General features: G+C 52.4%; 1 protein-coding gene and 1 long non-coding RNA gene across 6 annotated transcripts in view; both read right to left on the bottom strand.

The window, feature by feature from the left end:
* Window positions 1-2,303: 2,303 nt before the first annotated feature.
* C5H4orf48 (chromosome 5 C4orf48 homolog) lies at window positions 2,304-6,361 on the bottom strand. Of its 2 annotated transcripts, XR_007517710.1 has the most exons (5): window positions 5,262-6,361; window positions 4,575-5,030; window positions 4,058-4,216; window positions 3,709-3,797; window positions 2,390-2,481 (listed from the first exon to the last, which is right to left on the bottom strand). XR_007517710.1 is itself a non-coding variant. In XM_049886612.1 (4 exons), exons 1-4 carry the CDS (start codon window positions 4,696-4,698, stop codon window positions 2,416-2,418), a joined length of 438 nt encoding a protein of 145 aa, XP_049742569.1. In that variant the 5' UTR covers window positions 4,699-4,730; the 3' UTR covers window positions 2,304-2,415. The 2 variants fall into 2 exon arrangements, 1 of the variants encoding a protein (XP_049742569.1); XM_049886612.1 differs by lacking the exon at window positions 5,262-6,361 and having other exon boundaries at window positions 2,304-2,481; window positions 4,575-4,730.
* A 435-nt stretch (window positions 6,362-6,796) lies between these two features.
* LOC126077359 (uncharacterized) overlaps window positions 6,797-23,269 on the bottom strand; it is a 60,944-nt gene continuing 44,471 nt past the window's right edge. For 3 of the 4 annotated variants that reach the window (XR_007517711.1, XR_007517712.1, XR_007517714.1), the window contains one exon: window positions 7,135-7,708. This is a non-coding gene — a long non-coding RNA (uncharacterized LOC126077359). Of the gene's footprint in view, window positions 6,878-7,134; window positions 7,709-23,269 lie in introns of those variants that run through there. The other variant, XR_007517713.1, reaches the window with a different exon arrangement.

Here is a 23,269-nt window from a genome sequence, read left to right as displayed (position 1 = left end):
CCTCTCTGCTCTACTCCGGGGGCAGTCTCCTGCCCCATCTGCCTGGGCTGCTCCGCCCCCATGTGCCTTGTGCCCTGACTTCATCCCAAAGTGCACCTCCCCTGAGGGGCTTGTAGGAAGCCTTTGTTCACCCCCATCTTCTATAGTAATAGAACCCCAATTTTCAGCAGGGCTCATGGCTTCCCAGAACTGAGTTGCTAGATAAAGTACAGGATACCCAGTTAAATTTGAACTACAGATAAATGACATAATTTTTAATATAAGTATGTCCCAAGTATTGCATGGGACAAACTTATACTAAAAATAGCATCCAATCATCCTGTATTTGTATTTGCTAAATCTAGCAACCCAAGTCTAGAACAAAGGCTGCATTCCCAGCCTCCCTTGCAGCTAGGCATGGCCATGTGACTGGGGCCGACCGATGAGAAGTGAGCACCGTCCAGGCCATGCCCTAAGGGTTAAAGGGCAGGCACCTGCCTCCACCACCCCACCCTCTGCCTACTTCTGGGCACTGCTGAGCCACCACACCTGCTCCCAGGCAGTTCAGGGTGAGCTCACACTGAGGCCTGCCGGGGCCCTGCCCCCACCCCAGCTACCTGTCTCCCTGCCTGCTTCAGAGTCTCCATAGTCACCATCACTGCCTGGCACCTGTCTTCCTGCCACCACATAGCTGCCCAAGGGGGAACTCTGGTCTGTTCACTGATTCCAACTCATAGCAAACCTATAGGACAGAGAACTGCCCTATAGGGTTTCCAAGGAGACCCCGGTGGATTCGAACTGCCAACCTCTTGGTTAGCAGCCAAATGCTTAACCACTACATCACCAGGGTTTCCAAGGAGGTGACCTGGGAGGTAAAAGTGGTCCCGCCAGAGACTAACAGCACTCACTTCCACTCTTACGCCTGACCATACTCCTCGGTTTGTTCTAACAATGTGCAGATATTATGTTGATAAAAGGCTATAATCTTTATAAAGCATTTAGGGAATGAAGAAGGGAAGGGAGATGGAAAATATGGCCTTGGTGTAGAGGGAGATGGAGCTTGCTTCAGCCAGTAGGTCCTTGTCATGGATTTAATTGTGTTCCCCAAAAATGTGGGTCAACGTGGTTAGGCCATGAGTCCCAGTGTTGTGTGGTTGTCCACCATTTTGTGATTGATGGGAATTTCCTGTGTTGTAAATCCTAATCTCCACCTGTGGTTGATAAAGCAAGATTAGATTATGTTAAAAAGGATTAGGGTGGGATATAGCACCCTTACTCAGGTCACCTCCCTGATCCAACGTAAAGGGAGTTTCCCTGGGGTGTGGCCTGCATCACCTTTTATCTTACAAGAGATAAAAGGAAAGAGAAGCAAGCAGAGAATCCAGGACCTCACACCACAAAGAAAGAAAGAAAGCAGCTCTGGGAGCAGAACACGTCCTTTGGACCTGAGGTTCCTCCGCAGAGAAGCTCCTTGACCAGAGGAAGACTGATGACAAGCACCTTCCTCCAGAGCCAACAGAAAGCTTTCCCCTGCAGCTGATGCCCTGAATTTGGACTTGTCACTACTAGACAGTGAGAGAATACAACTCTCTTGTTAAAGCCATCCACTTGTGCTATTTCTGTTATAGCAGCACTAGACGACTAAGACAGTCCCCTGCCTGGTGTCCCTCCTGGCCAGGCAAGTTCTATGTGCAGTGCACACAAATGTCGGTTGAGTGTGGACCTGCACCCACAGACGTGAACACCTGTGTTCCAGGCCAGAGCCCCATCCAGGAGTCCCTGGAGCCCGGGGCCGGGAGCGCAGTGGCTGCAGGTGGGCACAGCAGAGCAGGTTCTGAGGCTGTGGGGAGGTGGCCCCACCCCTCCCTTTGCAGCAGGGACGGTCACCCACTGCCCAGTCACTTGCCCCCTAGGCACCTGCCCTCTCCCAGTGGCCCTAGGCAGGGGTCCTGCCAGGGTCTGCTCCTGGCAAGCCTGTCTCCTCCTTAACCACAGCAGGCACCCAGCTCTGCAGATGCTGCCAGCTCGGCCTCCAGGGAGCCCCTGCTTGCAGCCCCCCTCCATCGCAGGGGAGCCTGGGAGGGCATGGCTCCATAACTCCCCCTGCCTCCAAACAAGGGCAGGCAGGCCAGGGAGCAGGTCAGACATCCAGAGGGGCCAGGCTGGCTGAAGCCACGGCCACAACTGTGGGTACCTGCCCACATGAGTGGACAGGTGTGCATCTGCCTCAACACTGGTTCTGGTGTGGGACAGGTGCCAAGGAGGCCCCTGTATATACAGAACAGCTGGGGAAACTGAGGCTCAGAAAGAGGCCAAACCAGGGACTCCAGGGTCGACGCAGGCAGGCTCTGGCATCAGAGCAGGGAGAGAGGACATGGAGGCAGATGTGGGGACCAGGTGTTTATTGACAAGGGGACAGCACCTGGCTGGAGGTCCTCAGCGCCCAGCAGGCCAGCAGGCACACAGGGCCCGGCGCTCCGCCTGCAGCAGAAGGGTCTCCGTCTGCAAAGCAACACAGGTCATGAGGGGCTGCGCAGCCACCTCAGGCCTCAGCCTCCCAGGAGGCCCCACCCATGGCAGTCCCATCTCCGCCTGCTCCAGAGCAGCTGACCCCAGGGCCTGGACCTGACCTGGTCATACCCCCCCACTCTAACCCCACGCACAGAGGCCCTCCCTGAGCTCTGTCCCCCCTGCCCACTCACCTGGGTCCCTGGAGTTGCTCCCACTGCATCCTATCCTGCCTCTGTGTCCTCACATAGGCTGTTCTCTGTGCCTGAACCACTGTTCCCTGCTTTCTCCTGCAACTTATACCCCACCTCTCAGGTGTCTGCTCCTCCCTTGGCCTGCAGGCCCCCCAGGGCTTTTCCTCTCGGGTTGTCTAGGCCTCTGTCTGGGCCCTTGGGAACTGGCCAGAAAAGGGACCAGGCCTGTGGGAGGGAGGACCAGGCAGGTCTCTCCTTTCTTCCTACTTCTAGGATTCTTCCCTTTCTGGGAAGAACAGAGGCCCTATTCGTTCAGGCTTGGAGGGGGAGTTGCTCCCCGCCCCCCAGATCCTGAGGCCTGAAGCCCCTGAGTCATCCATGCACATGCCATGTCCCCCCAGTCAGGGCTGGAGGGCCAAGACTCTCCCCTCTGCACTGCCCGCCCTGAGCTCCCAGGCTGAGACAGAGGCCCAGGAGTGGGGACAGGGGGAGGTCACACCTCATCCCTTATCCAGGAGACTCCTGCCACACCCTCCTCTGACCCAGGCTCTACTGGGAAACCCCTCTAAGAACCCAGAGAAAAGATCACCTATTTCTGGGACTCTCTTTCCCCTCTGCCCCCTGGGCCTCACTGCCCACTGAGGCGTCCTGGATGGGACTGGGTCAGCCACAACCCTGGGGGTGGGGGTCTCAAGGAAGAGTAGGGGGAGGGGCTGGAGAGCTGGCCGCTGCAGCCCCACCCCCCTCCACAGGGGCTAGGTAGAGGGCCTGCTGAGCAACTGGGGAGGGATGCTCATGGGTGGCAGCACCCAGAACCCCAAGGATAACTGCAGCCAGATGCCACTAGGAGAGTCACAGGCCTAAGCCATAGATGGGGGTGGAGGGCCCAGCCGTGATGGTGGTCTTCCACTCCCTGGTCTGGGGCCGCCTCTGCCACCGCCCTCCTCTCCTGGCTCCCGTCCTTTAGCACCCCCTCCCCAAGCCCATCCCGCGGCGCCCCAGGAAGCCCCCCGCCCCGGGCGCTCACCCGAGCGTCCAAGCTGTAGGCCGTCTTCCGGAGGTCCTGCAGGGCGCGTTGCATGAACTCAAACGCGTGGCAGTCGACGCACGGGCGGCCTAAGCGTAGGCGGGGAGGGTGAATGGGGAGGGCGCGGGTCAGGGGGCGGCCGGCCTCCGCCTCGGGTCCCAACCCCGCCCGCCCATCCCCGGGGCGCCGCAGGGGAGGGACCCGGATGGGCGACGGGGACAGGGGCCGGAACAAAGGCTAGGCGCGGCCCTGCCACACCCCCCCGGCGCCCCACCAGGAGGCCCACAGCTGGCGCGCACTGTCTCCGGTGTCCAAGCCGCTGTCGGGACCGGGACACTGGGGAACCTACTCTGGGCGGGGACCGCACTCCCGGCGGGGGGCTCCCCGTGGGCCTGGGCGCCCAGCAGCGCGACGCCAACCAGCAGCAGCAGCAGGGGTGGCGGCGGCGACATCAGCGACCTGCACGGGGGCGGAGGGGCCATGGCGAGCGGAGGGAGCCCCGGGCCGCCTGCGGAGAGCGGGAGGGGTCAGCGACGCCGCTCCGCTCGGGACCCCCGGACCTCATGCGGCGTTGCCCGGACCCGGTGAACCCTTCACCCCGCCCCCGGGCCCCGCGAACCCCCGAGCCGCCCCCCGGATCCCGCGAACCCTAGGCCCGTCCCCAGGGCCCCTTAAACCCCCGGGCCTCCCCACAGGCCCCTCAAAGCCCCGGCCCGCCCCCCGGATCCCGCTAAGCCCCGGCCTGCCCCCCGGGCCCCCGTAGCCCCAGTCCGCCCCTGAGCCCCGCAAATCCCCAGGCCCTGCAAACCCCTAGCCCGCTCCCCGGGCCCCTCAAGCCCCCACGTCGCCCGCCCGCCCGCCCTTACCGCGGTTCGGGGACCCCGCGACCAGCAGCGCCGGCGACTGAAGAAGGCTTTCTGCGTCCGGCTCGCACCGCGCATGCGCCCTGGCCCCACCCAGCTCGGGTCCCCTCCCCGCCGTCGTCGTCATGGAAACCGTGGTACTGCCCGAGCAGCCAGTTCAAACTCGCCGAGGTGGCGCCAGGCCTCGGGTGGACCGAGTCCTGACTGGGGCAGCCCCGGGAGCACGTCCAGGCCCGCGGGCGGTGGAACCCGGGAGGCTGCCTGGAGGAGGCGGCGACTGGGCGGAACCTTTGGATCTTACTGCCCCCGGGAGCGAAGCCGAGGCGCGGGAACTCAGTGGTCGGCGGGTGAAGCTTGGGGGTCCGGGAACTCTGAGAGCCCAACCTTTCGATGCACTGGGGACGGGTGAAGGCAGCGAGGGCAGAGGTGCGGCCTCCGCTCCGGGGCCTGGAGTTGTGTCTGGAACCGGATCGCCTCGGTGGTCGATGCCAGGAGTGGTCCAGGCTCCGGGCCAGGGGGCACCCATCTTTCCCGGGCCTGGCCACCACCCAGCCTCGCCTCTGCCCCTCAGGTAGGCAGGATGGCCCATCGGCCTGCCCGGGCCCTCCTGGACGCCCACTCCCCAGGGTCCTCTCCTCTGCATCTCGTCGCTCGGACACCTGCCACACCCACCTCTCTCCTCATCCTCACCTGGACCCTAGAGATCCGACCACGGTCCCCTCCCACTGTGTGACCTCGCAGGCTCGCTTGGCCTCTCTGAGCAGGTTTCCTCCCAGTGTGCTCATAGGCTTGTAAGATGTAAAGCGTCTTGCCTCCCAATGGGCGCGGGTCTAGAGTTCCCGCGGGGACCTCCGCGTGCAGGGGCGGCCCTGTCCCTCTGGGAGACGAGGTCCCTGCTTGCCCACCGAGTCCAGGCCCAGTACCGATCCAAAGCCACGACCTCTGGGGAGGCCCCTCAGGCCCCCGGCCAGCCCTGTGAGGCTCGAGTCCTCTCCACAGCAGTGCATGCGGTGTCCCAGAACCGGGAGCAAGAGCCCGGCGCCCGTGTCCCCTCCAGCCCGCTACCACCCACTTTGGCCTCAGCCCAGCTCCCTTCAACCTTCCCCCATCCGGGCCTCGGTCATGGGCCCTATCATCACCCTGGCAGTGGCCGCTCGGCCGGACGCGGGGGAGAGGCCAGGAGGTGTTCGTGACCCCGCGTCCTTCCCGTCCCCGTCGAGGAACGCAGGGCGCAGCGCCCCGGCTTGGGGCCCGGGCGGGACTGCGGGACCATCGCTCGGGCGCCGTGGCGGCGGGGCCTTGCACATATCTAGCCCCAGCGCACTTCCGCGCTTTCCTTGTCCGGGGCACCCACGGCCGGGGGTCGCGCGGTCACGGTCACGGGGTGGAGCGGCTTGAGAACGGATATGGGGGAGGACGGCTGGCCAGGTCCGGAGCAGCAGAAGGCGGAGCCCAGAGCGGTAATCGCGCAGCAGCCCGGCCACCCGGTTGAGACGTGGGCCCCGAGAACGCCACACATCACAGGCTTTTTTCTACCTATGCGCCCCATGCCGCTTCTAGCTGTTGACCTGCTTGTCACCCTACACACACACTCACATTCACACACACAGCCACAGCCACGTGGGGACGGGGACTACCCTGCCCAGAAGCAAGGCTCTGGCTCGAACCTGGGGCGGCGCTGTGTACTCTCTCACTTCTCCGCTCCGCTGCAGACTTGTCAAAAGCGTCCTGTTAAATAGAAAGGACTGGCGGGTCCGCGCTGCGTACCCTGTGTCTGGAACAGCACTCCGCACGCGCCCACCACGCTCCTCGGCGCCCGGCGCCCGGACTCCCGGTCTTTCCAGCCGAGGCCCCACCCCGCCCTCCTACGTTCTCTCCCGGTTCCCAGCACCCGGGGGGTTCCCAGCACCCGGGCCGGCTCCTCCTAGCAGCTCCACATCCCACGGTCCACCCCGACCATCACCGCCTGCCCACATCCTCAACCCCCTGCCCATGTTCGCATTCGCTGTGCGTCCTCACTGGGCATGGGGTGGGGGGGACTGCGCTGCTGGCGGTGGGGCCATGGGGCGTCTGGAGCCCAGGTCCTCGGTTCCGGGGGCCATCTCCTCCCCCACCTGCAGGCATCTTCTCCCTACCCCCCCCCCAGCCAAGGTTGCCCTGCGCACCCAGCCAGCCTCCCTCTCCCTCCCATGGCACCAGTTTTCCTCCTGCTCCTGAGCCTTGTCTTCAGCAAGTGCAGGCTGCAGTTCCTGTCACATCTGTCAGTCCCTTAGGACTGGCATAACAAAATTCCGCTAAGTAGGTGGCTGTAAACATCAGAAATGTATTGTCTCAGTTATGGAGACTGCGAGACCAAGGTCAGGGTGTGGACAGGGCCATGCTCTGCCTGTCCGCTCTAGGGAAAGATCCTTCCTTGTCTCTTCCACCCTGGGGGTTCCTTGGCTTATGCACGCATCATCACATGATGTCTTCTTCCCCCGTGTGACTCTGCTCCCCATTGATAAGACACCACTCACATGGGATTAAAGCCAGTCACCATCCAGTCAGATCCAACTCATGGTGACCCTGTGCGTGTCAGAGTAGAACTGTGCTCAACAGAGTTTTCAGTGGCTGATTTTTTAGTAAATCACAAGACCTATCTTCAGAGGTGCCTCTGGGTGGACTTGAACTTCCAACCTTTCAATTAGCAGCCAAGTTCATCAACCATTTGTACTACCCAGGCCTTCACAGATGGTATTAGAACATCCCCTACTTTGGTATGACCTGATGTTAACTGATAACATATTTCCAATCGGGGACACTGGGATGGTTAATATTGTGTGTCAGCTTGGCTGGGCCATGATTCTCAGTGTTTTGGCAGGCGTATAATGTTGTGATCACTTCCCTGTTGAGATCTGATACGTGATCACCCCCATGATGGGATCTGCTGTGAGTAGCCAGCCAGTTGAAGGGGAGTTTCCTTCGGCATGTGGCCTGCATTGAGTGTGGGTGGATATTTAGGCAGGGCTGGAGAGCTTTTGCTCGTTGGGGATCCTGCAGCTGGCTCCTGTTCGTCTGACCTCCGGTTCTTGGGACTTGAGCTAGCATCTTACCTGCAGTCTTGCCTGCCGATCTTGGGATTCGTCAATCTTCACAGCCTGTGAGCAAGAGGCCTGCGGTCTGACCTGCGGTCTTGAGTTCGCCAGCCCCTGCAGCTACGTCAATCAGGAGAAGCCTCTTTCCTGACCCACAGACATGGGACAGTCCAGCCTCTACAACCATGTGAGCCATTTCCTTGATATAAATCTCTCTCTCTCTATATATATATATATATTTATATGCTTTACTGGTTTTGCTTCTCTGGAGAATCCAGCCTAAAACAGTCACCTTCACAAGTGCCAGGGGTTAGGGCTTCAACATATCTTGTTGGGGGACACAATTCAATCCATAATAATGACCGAACAAAACAAACCTTCTCATGCCTTTTACCTGCCCTGCCTCCAGCACCTCTCCTTCCTGTTTCCTTCTTGATCTTATTCTTGTTGGCCTTTGTCCCCACCCCTTTCCAGAGCAGACCCGCACCCACCTGAGCATCCAAAGACTGGTCTCCAGTCTGTCCCACATGGGCATCAGCAGCCCAAGGCCCAGCCAACCCCTCCCACCATGGTGGCTCTGAACTCCAGGTTTCGGGGGCTGCTTTCAGGTCCTTTGTCCCACCTCTTCCTATTGTTTCCCTAGGCTGCATCCTTGGGCCTCTTGTCTGCCTACACTTCTTCCCTTGTGACCTTATTGAATTTTAGCTGTGAAGATTGTTCAATGCCCCCAGCACTCGTAAGATTGCGTCTTCAGGGCCTCTCACCCAATATCCAGTTCCTATGCCCAGCTGCTCCTCAACATCTCCACTTGGAGGACATCTCAAAGTCAGCCCCAGAGAAACCCTAGAAGTGCAAACTTTTGTTTAGCGCCTGGCTGCTATCCAAGAGGTTGGTGGTTTGAACCTAGCGGCTGCTCTGAAGAAAGGCTTAGCAAACTGCTTCCATAAAGATTACCATACCATACCCAGTGCAGTCGAGTCGATTCCAACTCATAGTGACCCTATAAAGATTACAGCCTAGAAAACCCTATGCGGCAGTTTTACTCTGTCACACGGGGTCACTATGAGTCAGAATCGACCTGATGGCACCTAACAAAAAAAAATAAGATATCTTAAATTTGTTTCCATAGTCAAAGTCAACCCCCAAAACACCCAGGTCTGTCCACAGCCTTCCCTATACCCGGTGAGGGCAGCTCCATCCCTGCAGATGCTCAGGCCAAAGCCCTTGGGGTTGCCCCCATATCCATCTAGAAACCCACCTTCAAAGCCATCAGGACTGTCTTCCACACTGCCAGTGTCCCTCACCTGGACCCCCAGGCCACCTCCTCACTACCCTCTACCCCCCGCAGTCTGTTCTCCACAAGGCAGCCAGGGGAACACTTTAACACGTCATCAGACACCATCTTCTCTCTGCTCACAACTCTCCCGGGGCTCCCATCTTACCCTCAGTGACACAGTGACATGACTGGGAGTCCCTCCAGGTCCACAACTACCTTCTGACTTCCCCTTCTTCCTCTGCCCACTCTGCTCCAGCCCTATGGCCAGCCTCAGACATGTGGGTCTGCCTCTCCCAGGGCCTCCCATCCGAAGGTACCCACATGGCTCCTCCTTTGCTTCCTGCAGGGCTTCGCTCAAGCCTGTCCTCAGTGAGGCCTACTCAGCCACCCACTTGGCCACCCACCCAGCTGCCAGCCCCGCCTCCCCACCCTCCCTAGTACTTCTTACTCTGATCTACTTCTTTCCATTTTCTTTAGCACTTCTCACCTCCTTATTTCATATATACCATTACCCGTTACCCGTTGCCGTCGAGTCGAATCCGACTCATAGCGGCCCTATAGGACAGAGTAGAACTGCCCCATAGAGTTTCCAAGGAGTGCCTGGCGGATTTGAACTGCCGACCTTTTGGTTAGCAGCTGTAGCTCTTAGCCACTATGCCACCAGGGTGTATATATATATAGTCATGAATTGAATTGTGCCCCCAAAAACTATGTGTATCAATTTGGCTGGGCCATGATTCCCAGTATTGTGTGATTGTCCCCCATTTTGTCATCTGATGTGATTTTCCCAGGTGTGGTAAACCCTGCCTCTGTGAGGTTAATGAGGGGGGATGGGCAGCAGTTGTGTTGAAGAGGCAGGACTCAATCTACTGGATAGGATTGTGTCTTCAGCCGGTTTCTTTTGGAATATAGAAGAGAGAACCAAGCAAAGAGACAGGGGGACCTCATACCACCAAGAAAGCAGTGCCCGAAGCAGAGCACATCCTCTGGACCCAGGGTTCCTGCACAGAGAAGCTCCTAGTCCAGGGAAAAATTGAGAGAGTAAACTTCTGTTTGTTAAAGCCATCCACTTGGGGTATTTCTGTCACAGAAGCAGTAGATGACTAAGACACACACACTCATGTATATAACCCAAACCAAACCTGTTGCCATAGCGTTGATTCTGACTCATAGCAACCCTGTAGGACAGAGTAGAGCTGCCCCGTAGGGTTTCCAAAGAGTGCCTTGAAGATTCGAACCGCCGACCTTTTGGTTAGCAGCCAAAATCTTAAACGCCGTGCCACCAGGGTTTATATATATATACATATACATATATATTTTGTTGTTGTTGTTGTTAGGTGCCATCAAGTCGGTTCCAACTCATAGCGACCCTATGTACAACAGAACGAAACACTGCCCAGTCCTGCACCACCCACAAAATCGTTGTTATGCTTAAGCTCCTTGTTGCAGCCACTGTGTCAATCCATCTCATTGAGGGCATTCCTCCTTTCCACTGACCCTGTACTTAACCAAGCATGATGTCCTTCTCCAGGGACTGATTCCTCCTGACATGTCCAAAGTATGTGAGATGTAGTCTCACCATCCTTGCTTCTAAGGAGCATTCTGGGTATACTTCTTTCAACACCGATTTGTTCATTCTTTTGGCAGTCCGTGCTATATTCAATATTCTCCCACGCCACAATTCAAAGGCATCAAATATATATATACACATATATATATACACACCTGGGTTACTCAACTACTAACCAAAAGGTTGCTGTTTCAAACCCACTCAGCACCACAGGAGAAAAAAGGCCTGGTGATCTGCTTCCGTAAAGATTAAGATTCCGTTGCCATCGAGTTCATTTCAGCTCATAGTGACCCTATAAGACAGAGTAGAACTGCTGCATAGGATTTCCAAGGAGCAGCTGGTAGATTTGAACTGCCAGCTTTTGGTTAGCAGCTGTAGCTCTTAACCACTGCCTAGAAAACCCTATGGAGCAGTTCTACACCATAACGCATGGATGGTCATGAGTTGGAATCAACTTGACAGCAACAGGTTTGGTTTGGGTTGAAGAGATAAATAGATGGGAAGATAGATTTTTTTTGTTAGGTGCCATTAAGTTGGCTCTGACTCACGGTTACTTTATGTATAACAGAATGAAACATTGCCTAGTTCAACATCTTTATGATTGTTGGTATGCTTGAGCCGTATATGTAGATAGATATAGATGATATAGTTGTTGTTGTTGTTAGGAGCCATCCAGTTGGTTCTGACTCACAGCGACCATATGTACCACGGGATGAAATACTGCCGGTCCTGCGCCATCCTTACAATCATGCTTGGGGCCATTGTTGCAGCCACTGTGTCAATCCATCTCATTGAAGGTCTTCCTCTTTTCACTGACTCTGTACTTTACCAACATTATGTCCTTCCCCAGGGACTGATGCCTCCTGACTGCATGTCCAAAGTATGTAAGATGCAGTCTTGCCATTCTTGCTTCGAAGGAGCATTCTGCTTTTACTTCTTCCAAGAAAGATTTGTTCATTCTTTTGGCAGTCCATGGTATATTCAATGTTCTTCTCCAACACTACAATTCAAAGGCATCAATTCTTCTTCCATCTTCCTTATTCATTGTCCAGCTTTCACATGCATATGATGTGATTGAAAATACCATGGCTTGGGTGAGGTGCACCTTAGTGTTCAAGGTGACATCTTTGCTTTTCAACACTTTAAAGAGGTCCTTAGGAGCAGATTGGCCCAATGCAGTGCAGCTTTTGATTTCTTGACGGCTGCTTCCATGGGTGTTGACTGTGGATCCAAGTAAAATGAAATACTTGACAACTTCAATCTTTTCTCCGTTTATCATGATTCTGCTTATTGGTACAGTTGTGAGGATTTTTGTTTTCTTTATGTTGAGGTGTAATCCATACTGAAGGCTGTGGTCTTTGATTTTCATAAATAAGTACTTCAAGCCCACTTCACTTTCAGGAAGCAAGGTGTATCATCTGCGTAACGCAGGTTGTTAATGAGTCTTCCTCCAATCCTGATACCCTGTTCTTCATATAGTCCAGCTTCTCGGATTACTTTCTCAGTAAACAGACTGAATAGGTATGGTGAAAGGATACAACCCTGACACACACCTTTCCTAATTTTAAACCAATCAGTATCCCCTTGTTCTGTCCGAACAACTGCCTCTTGATCTATACCCAGGTTCCTTATGAGCACAGTTAAGTGTTCTGGAATTCCCATTTTTCGCAATGTTATCCATAATTTGTTATGATCACTGTGTCGAATGCCTTTGCGTAGTCAATAAAACACAGGTAAACCTCCTTCTGGTATTCTCTGCTTTCAGCCAGGATCCACCTGACATCAGCAGTGATATCCCTGGTTCCACGTCCTCTTCCGGATCCGGCCTGAGTTTCTGGCAGTTCCCTGTCCATATACTGCTGCAGCTGCTTTTGAATGATCTTCAGCAAAATTTTACTTGCATGTGGTATTAATGATATTGTTTGATAATTCTGGATTGGGTTGGATCACCTTTCTTGGGAATAGGCATAAATATGAATCTCTTCCAGTCGGCTGGCCAGGTAGCTGTCTTCCAAATTTCTTGGCATAGACCGGTGAGCACTTCCAGTGCTGCATCCTTTTTTTGTTGTTGTTGTTGGAACACGCCAACTGATGTTCCATCAATTCCTGGAGGCTCATTTTTCACCAGTGGCTTCAGGGCAGCTTGGACTTCTTCCTTCAGCACCATCAGTTCCTGATTATATGCTACTTCTTGAAATGGTTGAATATCAACTAATTCTTTTTGGTATAATGACTCTGTGTATTCCTCCCATCTTCTTTTGATGCTTCCTGTGTCATTTAATATTTTCCCCATAGAATCCATCACTATTGCAACTCAAGGCTTGAATTTTTTCTTCAGTTCTTTCAGCTTGAGAAATGCCGAGTGTGTTCTTCCCTTTTGGTTTTCTATCTCCAGCTCTTTGTACATGTCATTATAATACTTGGTCTTCTCGAGCCACCCTTTGAAATCTTCTGTTCAGTTCTTTTACTTCGTTATTTCTTCCTTTTGCTTTAGCTGCTCGATGTTTCAGCGTCTCCTCTGACATCTTTCTTTCCTGTCTTTTCAATGACCTCTTGCTTTCTTCATGTATGATGTCCTTGATGTCATTCCACAACTCGTCTGGTCTTCGGTCATTAGTGTTCAACCCATCAAACCCCCATGTGTCTGTCAGTTCATTGTACTGTGGGGGCTTGCGTGTTGCTGTGATGCTGGAAGCTATGCCACTGGTATTTAGACACCAGCAGGACATGGAGGACAGGTTTCAGCTGAGCTTCCAGGCTAAGATAGACTAAGAAGAAGGACCCAGTGGTCTACTTCAGAAAAGAATTAGCCAGTGAAATCCTTATGGATATCAGTGGAAGATTGTCTGATATAGTGCTAGAAGATGAGCCCCCCAGGTTGGAAGGCACTCAAAAGACGACTAGGGAAGAGCTGCCGCTTCAAAGTGCAATCAACCTTAATTACGTGGATGGGGTAAAGCTCTCAGTACCTTCATTTGCTGATGTGGCACGACCAAAATGAGAAGAAACAGCTACAAACATCCATTAATAATTGGAACCTGGAATGTACAAAGTATGAATCTAGGAAAATTGGAAATCATCAAAAATGAAATGGGGAAGCAACCAAGGTGCCCATCAAAGGATGAATGGATAAATTATGGTATATTCACACCATGCAATACTACGCATCGATAAAAAACAGTGAGGAATCTGTGAAACATTTCATAACATGGAGGAACCTGGAATGCATTATGCTGAGTGAAATTAGTCAGTTGCAAAAGGACAAATATAGTATAAGACCACTATTATAAGAACTTGAGAAATAGTTTAAACTGAGAAGAAAACATTCTTTAGTGGTTACGAGAGGGGGGAGGGAGGGGGGTGGGAGAGGGGTATTCACTAATTAGATAGTAGATGAGAACTACTTTAGGTGAAGGGAAAGACAGCACACAATACAGGGGAGGTCAGCACAACTGGACTAAACCAAAAGGAAAGAAGTTTCCTGAATAAACTGAATGCTTCAGAGGCCAGTGTAGCAGGGGGTAGGGGTCTGGGGACCATGGTTTCAGGGAACATCTAAGTCAATTGGCATAATAAAATCTATTAAGAAAACGTTCTGCATCCCACTTTGAAGAGTGGCATCTGCGGTCTTAAACGCTAGCAAGCAGCCATCTAAGATGCATCAATTGGTCTCAACCCACCTGGATCAAAGGAGAATGAAGAACACCAAGGACACAAGGTGATTACCAGCCCAAGAGACAGAAAGGGCCACATGAACCAGAGACTACATCATCCTGAGACCAAAAGAACTAGATGGTGCCCGGCTACAACTGATGACTGCCCTGACAGGGAACATAACAGAGAACCCCTGAGGGAGCAGGAGAGCAGTGGGATGCAGACCCCAAATTCTCGTAAGACCAGACTTAATGGTCTGACTGAGACTAGAAGGACCCCTGTGGTCACGGCCCCCAGTCCTTCTGTTGCCCAGGACAGGAACCGTTCCTGAAGCCAACTCCACACATGGATTGGACTGGACAATGGGTTGGAGAGGGATGCTGGTGAGGAGTGAGCTTCTTAGATCAGGTGGACACTTAAGACTATGTCGGCATCTCCTGCCTGGAGGGGAGATGAGAGGGTGGAGGGGGTTAGAAGCTGGCAAAAAGGACACGGAAAGAGAGAGTGGAGGGAGAGAGCAGGCTGTCTCATTAGGGGGAGAGTAATTGGGAGTGTGTAGCAAGGTGTATACGGGTTTTTGTGTGAGAGACTGACTTGATTTGTAAACTTTCACTTAAAGCACAATAAAAATTATTTAAAAAAAATGAAATGGAACGCATAAACATCAATATCCTAGGCATTAGTTTGCTGAAATGGACTGGTATTGGCCATTTTGAATTGGACAGTCATGTAATCTGCTATCCCGGGAACGACAACTTGAAGAGGAATGGTGTTGCATTCACCGTCAAAAAGAACATTTGAAGATCTATCCTGAAGTACAACACTGTCACTGATAGGATAATATCCATACGCCTACAAGGAAGACCAGTTAATACAGCTATTATTCAAATTTACACACCAACCACTAAGGACAAAGATGAATTGAAGAATTTATCAGCTTCTGCCATCTGAAATTGATCGAACATGCAATCAGGATGCATTGATAATTACTGGTGGTTGGAATGCGAAAGTTGGAAACAAATAAGAAGGATCGGTAGTTGGAAAATATGGCCTTAGCGATAGAAACAATGCTGGAGATCTCATGATAGACTATTGCAAGACCAACGACTTCTTCATTGCAAATACCATTTTTCACCAATGTAAATGGCGACTATGCACATGGATTTTGCCAGATGGAATACACAGGAATCAAATGGACTATCTGTGGAAAGAGATGATGGAAAAGCTCAGTATCATCAGTCAGAACAAGGCCAGGGGCCGACTGCGGAACAGACCATTAATTGCTCATATGCAAGTTCAAGTTGAAACTGAAGAAAATCAGAGCAAGTCCACAAGAGCCAAAATACAACCTTGAGTATATCCCACCTTTTCAGTTTAAGACAGTATATTCAAATGTTTTGTTAAACTTTTATACTTGTCTACCTACTTCCAAAGTTACTTTCTCTCACTTGTCGTGTGTAGATTTATTTTCAGAATTTTTCCTTTGAGAGTTTCATTAACTATTCCCTCCCACTTGTTTAAAATATCGTTCCTCAATGACCAATTACAGAAAAATTGGTAGCCTATTTGCAACAAGATCTTCAGATTTCAGCCACTTGATATTTGGATTTTGCCCATTTCATATTACATATATTCAAATTTAACAAGTGTTGTTAGCTTGTGAAGAAGTGGTTTGATTGCATTTAATTTGGATCCTGGAGGGTAACAAAAGGAGAAATACCTGCATATTATAACCCCCAAGCACTTAAGAACCTGGTAATTCCCAGCCCTTGACCCTGTCCCTGACACTAACTCTGGCTCAAAGCCTGTCCCTGGCCTTGGCCATGACTCTGGTCCTGAACCTGTCTATGGTCATGTCTCTGGCCTTGGACATAGCCTTGGCCATGTACCTCACCATGACTTTGATTTGAACCTGACCTTAGCTCTGACCCTGACCCTGGCAATGGTCCATATCCTGATTCTGACCCTAAACCTGGCCCTAGTCGTGATTTCTGGGTGCTCCCAGAGGGATGATAGTATTCTGTTTAATGTAGGTACTGCTAAACAGGTGTGTTCCCTTTTGATAATTCATTGAGCTATACACTTAACATTTCCATAGGTTTGAAATGTATGCTATGCTTCACTACGAAAGCACAATCAGGTGATTATAAACTTCTTCCTGGTTAGTCCCAAGACCAGATAACATAGTGCTTGGTACAAGACTCTGAAATTACAGGGTCTAGATTCAGGTCCTACCTCTAACCACTTTCTTTCTGGGAGATCTTGGCCAAGTTACCAAGTCTCTGAGCTTCAGTTTCATTGTCCATAAATAGGGCTAATTATGTTCCCTCTCTCATAGTTATTGAGAGGATTAAGTCCTTCCTGGAACACAGCAATAACCCAGTAAGTCACAGCTCTTGTGGCTGTCCTTGCTGTTCTCATTCTATGGGCTAGGGAGAGACAAAGGCCTGAGGCAGAGGGAGAAGGACGAGGGCCAAGTCAAAAGAAATTTTCAAGGTGACAGATGAGGGGGACAGGCCTATGATGATGACAGTGAGATGCAGGTTAAGGAGTAAAAAGGCCTGGCTTTCCTGCCTCCACACGCTCTCTCTACCTCTTGCTCATCTGTGAGCATGGGAGGTGGATAAACCAGGTGATCACTAGCTGGTCCTTCCAAGTATGGCACTACAGAGTCAAGAGGACAATGGAAATACCATCCAAAAGCCAAACACATGTTTTCCAACAGTAAGTGTGTTGAGTTTTCCAAACTCAACAGTAAGGCCCAGAGATGCCAGCGTTAATGGGAGGAAATGCTCAGTGGTGAGATTATGGGTCAATTTCTGTACTCTGCATTGTACTTTTTTCTAATTTTCCCCAATAATGTGGCATCAATAAGAATAAAATACCATACATGCTGGACTTGAAGCACTTACTGATGAAGATCAAAGACGACAACCTTCAGTACGGATTATATCTCAGCATAAAGAAAACAAAAATCCTCACAACTGGACCAACAAGCAACATCATGATAAACAGAGAAAAGATTGAAGTTGTCGAGGATTTCATTTTACTTGGATTCACAATCAACATCCATGGAAGCAGCAGTCAAGAAATCAAAAGATGCATTGCATTGGGCCAATCTGCTGCAAAAGACCTCTTTAAAGTGTTGAAAGGCAAGGATGTCACCTTGAGGACTAAGGTGCTCCTGACCCAAGCCATGGTATTTTCAGTCACCTCCAATACATGTGAAAGCTGGGCAATGAATAAAGATGATCGAAGAAGAATTGACACCTTTGAATTGTGGTGTTAGAGAAGAATATTGAATATACCATGGACAGGCAAAAGAAGAAACAAATCTGTCTTGGAAGAAGTACAGTCAGAATGCTTCTTAGAAGCAAGGATGCGATACTTCTTAGAAGCAAGGATGGCTAGACTACGTCTCACATACTTTGGACATGTTGTCAGGAGGGATCAGTCCCTGGAAAAGGACATAATGCTTGGTAAAGCAGAGGGTCAGGGAAAAAAAGGGAGACCCTCAATGAGATGATTGACACAGCGGCTGAAACAATGGGCTTAAGCATAACAATGATTGTTAGGATGACGCAGGGCTGGGCAATGTTTTGTTCTGTTGTATGTAGGGTGGCTGTGGTCAGAACTGACTGGATGGAACCTAACAACAACAATCTTTTATGGCAATATTTTACCTTGTTAGTAAAGCCCAGGACAGAAGAATGAGAATAAAAGTTTTTCTACTTGCTGTTTTATAATTTCTGAAAGTAGGCTTATATGTAACAGCCCAAAACCTTGCCCAGTCCTGCGCCATCCTCAAAAAGCCATACAAGTCCATTGAATTATACACTTTAAAATGTTCAAAAAGTGAAACTTTATTTAAGGTCAAACCTAGATTTTAAAATTAGCTAAACAAAAAAGTAAATGTAGATCAAGAGAAGAAGTGCCAAAACATGAAAGAGATGCCTTCTCAGGTGAAGGGGATGAAGGTCTGGTGCCAGTTTTGGCTCAGGAACAGATGCTAGTAAGTGCTGAGGGTGGTTCTGATCTAGAGTAAGTTCAGATGTGATGCTCCATGTGAATTGGGAGCTGGCCCTGCAGGCGATGCTCTGTGTGGATTGGGGGGCAGGTCCATGGGTGATGTTCCCTGTGGATTTTGGCAGGCCCTGCAAGTGATGTTCTGTGTTATTGGGGACAGGCCCTCCAAGTGATGCTGCCTGTTGATTGGGGCAGGCCACCCATGTGATACTCCGCATGGATTGATGACCCACCCCTCAGGTGGTGCTCCCTGTGACTCAGGGGTGAACTGCAGAATTGATGATCTGTTTGGATCCAGGATGGACCCCATAGGTGATGCCCCGTTTTGATTGGGGGTGTGTCCCACAGGTGATGCTTCCTGTGGATCAGGGGTGGGGCCCTGAGAGGATGCTCCCTGTATATTGCGGGGGTGGGCCCTGTAGATGATGCTTCTTATGGATCTGGGGCTGGTCCCTCAGGTTATGCTCTGTGTGGACCAGGAGCAGGCCTGCAGGTAGCGCTCCCTGTGAACTAGTGACAGGCCCCAGAGTTGATCCTCGTGGATCCAGGGTGGGTCCCACAGGTGATGCCCCATGTCAACTGGGAGTGGGTCACACAGGTGATGCTCCCTATGTAGCTGGGGTGGGCCCCACAGATGATGCTCTGTGTGAACGGGGGTGGGGGGTGGTGGACCCCAGAGTTGATGGCCCATGTAGATCCAGGACTGGCCCCAAAGGTGATGCCCTATGTCAGTTGGGGATGGTCCCGACAGGTGATGCTCTCCATGAATCAAGGGTGGGCCCTGCAGGTGATGGTCTTTGTCAATCAGAGGTAGCCCCGCAGGTGACGCTAGGTGTGCATTGAGGGTTGACCCTGAAAGTGATGCCCTGTGTGGATTGGGTGTGGGCCCCAGAGTTGATGCTTTGTGTGTATCAAGGGAGGGGCCCACAGGTGATGCCCTGTGTTGATTAGGGGCTGTCCCCACAGGTGATGTTTCCTGTGGATCGGGGGTGGGCCCCACAGGTGATGATGTGTGGATTGGAGAGCAGTCCCTGTAGATGATGCTGCCTATGGATCTGGGGCAAGCTCCAGAAGTAATGTTTTGTTTCAATCAGGGGCAGGTGCCACAGGTGATGCTCCATGTCCATTGGGTTTAGGCCCCACAGGAAATGCTTCTTGGCTATCACGGACAGGCCCTGCAGGTTATGTTTCCTATGGATTTGGGGCAGGCCCCCAGGTTGATGATCTGTGTGGATCCATCCAAGGCGAGCCCCACAGGTGATGCCCTATGGAAGTTGGGGGCAGACCCCACAAGTGACGCTGTCTGTGAATTGGGGGGCAGGCCCCACAGGTGACAATCCTTGTTAATTGGGGGTGGTTCCACAGCTGATAGGTATGGATCAGGCGTGGACCTGGAAGGTGATGCCCCATGTGGATTAGGTGTAGGCCCCAGAGTTGATGATCTGTTTGTATCCAGGGCAGACCGTACAGGTGATGCCCCATGTCGGTTGGGGGCCGGGCTCACAGGTGATCTTCTCTGTGGATCCAGGGTGGGGCCTGCAGGTGATGCTCCATGTGTATTGGAAGGAGGTCCCCAGAGGTGATGCTCCCTATAGATTGGTGGTGGGCCCAACAGGTGATGCTCCTTGTCAGTGGGTTGTGAGCCCTACAGGTGTTGCTCCTTAGTGGTCAGGGGCAGGCCCTGTAGATAATGTTCCCTACTGATTTGAGGCAGGCCCCAGGGTTGATGATCCATGTGGATCCAAGGCAGGCCCCACAGGTGATGCCCCATGTTGAATGGGTGTGGGCCCCACAGTTGATGCTCCATGTGGATTGGGTATAGGCCCCATTGGTGATGCTTTGTGCGTAGCAGGTGCTGGCCCTGCAGGCAATGCTCCATGTTGATCAGGGGCGGACCTAGAAGATGACACTACCTGTCGATTGGGGGTAACCCCACAGGTGATGACCTGTGTCAGTTGGGGTCCAGGCCCACAGATGATGTTCCCGGTGGATCATGGCTGGGCCCAGCAGTTGATGTTCCATGTTTATTAGGGGGCAGTCCCCGCAGGTGGCGTTCCCTGTTAATTGGGGGTAGGCCACAGAGTTGATGATCCTTGTGGATCCAGGGCAGGCCCCACAGGTGATGATCCATGTCAGTTGGGTGTGGGCCCCACAGGTGATTCTCCCTGTGTATCAGGGATGGGCCCTGAAGGTGATACTCTATGTTGATCAAAAGCAGACTCAGCAGGTGATGTTTGGAGTCGATCGGAGGTGGATCCCGGAGGTGATGTTCTTTGTCAAATGGGGATGGATAACACTGATGTTGCTCCGTGTCAGTTGGGAGCAGACCGTGCAGGTGGTGCTCCCTATCAAGGGTAGGCCCAGAGGTGATGTTCTGTGTCCATCTGGGGCTGACCCACGAGGTGATGCACTGTGTGGCCCTCAAGTGAACTCCAGAGGTGAGGTGCCATGAGGACGTGAAGGAGGCTTCCCATGTGATGCAAGTTGTGCACCTGGAGTGGTCTCTTCAGGTGATGTGCATATTGGACATGGAGCGGTCTCTTCTTGTGATGCCCTGTTTCGGCCTGGAGGGGGCTCTCAGGGAACAGACTGTGTAGACTGGGAGTGGGCTTCCTAGGACATGCACCCGCAGGACCTGAAGGGGGATCTCTAGGAGATGGGCCATGTGGACTTGTAGCGGACTCCCCAGGTGATGCATATTGTAGACACAGAGAGGCTTCTTCAGGTGATGTTACCAGTGGACCTGGATTCGGCTCCCCAGGAGATGAGCCTTATGGACCCGGAGTGCTCTCTACCAGTGATGCCAGTCATGGACATGGAGCAGTTGCTTCTTGTGATGCCCCGTTTTGACCTGGAGGAGGCTTCTCAGGTGATGGGCTGTGTTGGCTGGGAGTGAGCTCCCCAGGTGATGCACCCTGATGATCTGGAGGGGGCTCCCTGGGTGATGGACCATGTGGACTTGTAGCGGACTCCCCAACTGATGCATGTTGTGGACCCAGGTCTCTTCAAGTGATATTACCAGTGGACCTGGAGAGGGCTCCTCAGGTGTTGTGCCCTGTGAACCTGGAGAGGACTTCCCAGGTGATTCAAGTTGTGGACCTGGAGGGGTCTCTTAGTTGATGTGAGTATTGGACATGGAGCAGTCTCTTTTTGTGATGTCCCATTTGGACCTAGAGGGGGCCCCTCAGGTGATGGGCTGTGTTGGCTGGAGTGGGCTCCCCAGGTGATGCACTCAGATGACATGGAGAGGGCTGCCTAGACCATATAGCGGCCTCTCCAGGTGACGCATATTGTGGACCCAGAGAGGTCTCTTCCAGTGATGCACTCTGATGACCTGGAGGGGCCTCCCCAGGTGATGGGACTTGTAGACCAAGGGTAGGCTCCCCAGCAGATGGGATGTGCGGGCTGGCTTGTGGACGACTCCCCCAGGAGATGCAAGTTGTTTACCTGGAGTGGTCTCTTCAGGTGACATGAATAGTGGACATGAAGCGATCTCTTCAGGTGATGCCCTGTTTGGATCTGGAGGGGGCTCCCCAAGTAATGGACCATGTTGACCTGTAGCAGGTTCCTCAGGTGATGAATGTTGTGGTTCTGGAGCAATCTCTTCAGGTGATCCTGCCTGTGAATCTGCAGTGGGCTCCCCAGGTGATGAGCCTTGTGGACCTGGAGCAGTATCTTCAGGTAATGTGAGTAGTGGACATGGAGCAGCCTCTTCTTGTGATGCCCCATTTGGACCTGGAGAGGGTTTCTCAGGTGATAGGCTGTGTTGACTGGGAGTGGGCTCCCCAGGTGATGTGCCCTATTGACCTGGAGGGGGTTCCCCAGGCGATGTTCCATTTGGACTTGGAGTGTGCTCCCCAGGTTTTACGCCTTGTATACCTGGAGTGGGCTTCCAAGTTATGTGTCCCGTGGGCCTGGAGGGGGCTCCTCAGGTGATGTTCTATTTGGATCTCGAATAGGGGCATGTTCTTCCTCAGATGCTTGTTCTGGGGCTGGTGACGAAGTAGCTGGGATGAAACCAGCTGTTGGTGCCTGAGCTGGCTCTACATCACTATTTGGTTCTACAGCTTGCTCTGGACATGGTTCTAGATCTTGACTTGCGAGGTGGCACTACAAGTGGCATTGGACCTAGTGCTGGAGATGCAAGAGAAATAAAGTTTACAACACAACTGCCTTTCTTTGTGCCTTTCCAAAGATGAAAAGCATTCCCTTGACATTAAGAGAAGCCCAAACCCAAGAGGCGGGGCCAAGATGGTGGGGTGGTCAGATGCTTCCTGTGGTCCCTCTTACAACAAAGACAAAAAAAAAAAAAAGTGGATCAATTATATATAACAAGCTAGGAGCCCTGAACATCAAAGGCAAGTTTGAGGAATCTCGCTGAGTGGCAGGGAGAGGGAGAAACAGTTCAGAAGCAGAAAGGAGTTGCCAGACATGACCTGGCAGGAACCGGCACCCCACAGGCTGATTCCACCACTGCTGCAAGCATGGTGAGGCAAGAAGAGGGATGTGTTTTCCACATTGGGGGAGGCCAAACAGCAGAGAGTTTGCTCAACCCTCCAGAACAAATGAAAACCAGCCCACAATTGGCAAACAATAAGTACCTGCATTTAACCTACCACAATCCAAAAATACCCCTTCGGGAAAAGCCTCTCATCCGCTTACCTGCTCCCTTCCCACTCTGCATTGGGTTCCAGCCGGCTGCATCCCCTAGCCTGGAAGAAGTACCCTGCACTCAGCCTGAGCCGTTCTCCTGGCCTTGGAGAGGGGACAAATTAACAAGCTGGGAAAAAATAATCTGCCAGCTCCCCTAGGCCATGAACTCAGGGCAGAAACAGCCCCTTTGCCTAGGCACAGACATAGGGGGTTTACAGACTTTGCCTGTCACCCCTGTATAGACCTGTGTGGGCCCATTTCAACTGAGTAAGCCCTCATTAGCACAGTACAACAGGGTATATACCTGAAGTCTCACTTCAATTGTTTCAGCCACATGGTGGGGATGCAAGTTCGTGTCATTTGACACTACTCTGCCTGTTAAGCAGGGTCCTCATCTACCAACATCAGGGGCCTGAGGACACCCACGCCACCTAGCCACCTGCAA

This window comes from Elephas maximus, chromosome 5 (assembly GCF_024166365.1).
Source record: "Elephas maximus indicus isolate mEleMax1 chromosome 5, mEleMax1 primary haplotype, whole genome shotgun sequence".
NCBI classification, from domain to species: Eukaryota; Metazoa; Chordata; class Mammalia; order Proboscidea; family Elephantidae; genus Elephas; species Elephas maximus.
The sequence above is the reverse complement of the archived record's forward strand: the minus strand, read 5'-3'. Positions and strand labels throughout refer to the sequence as shown.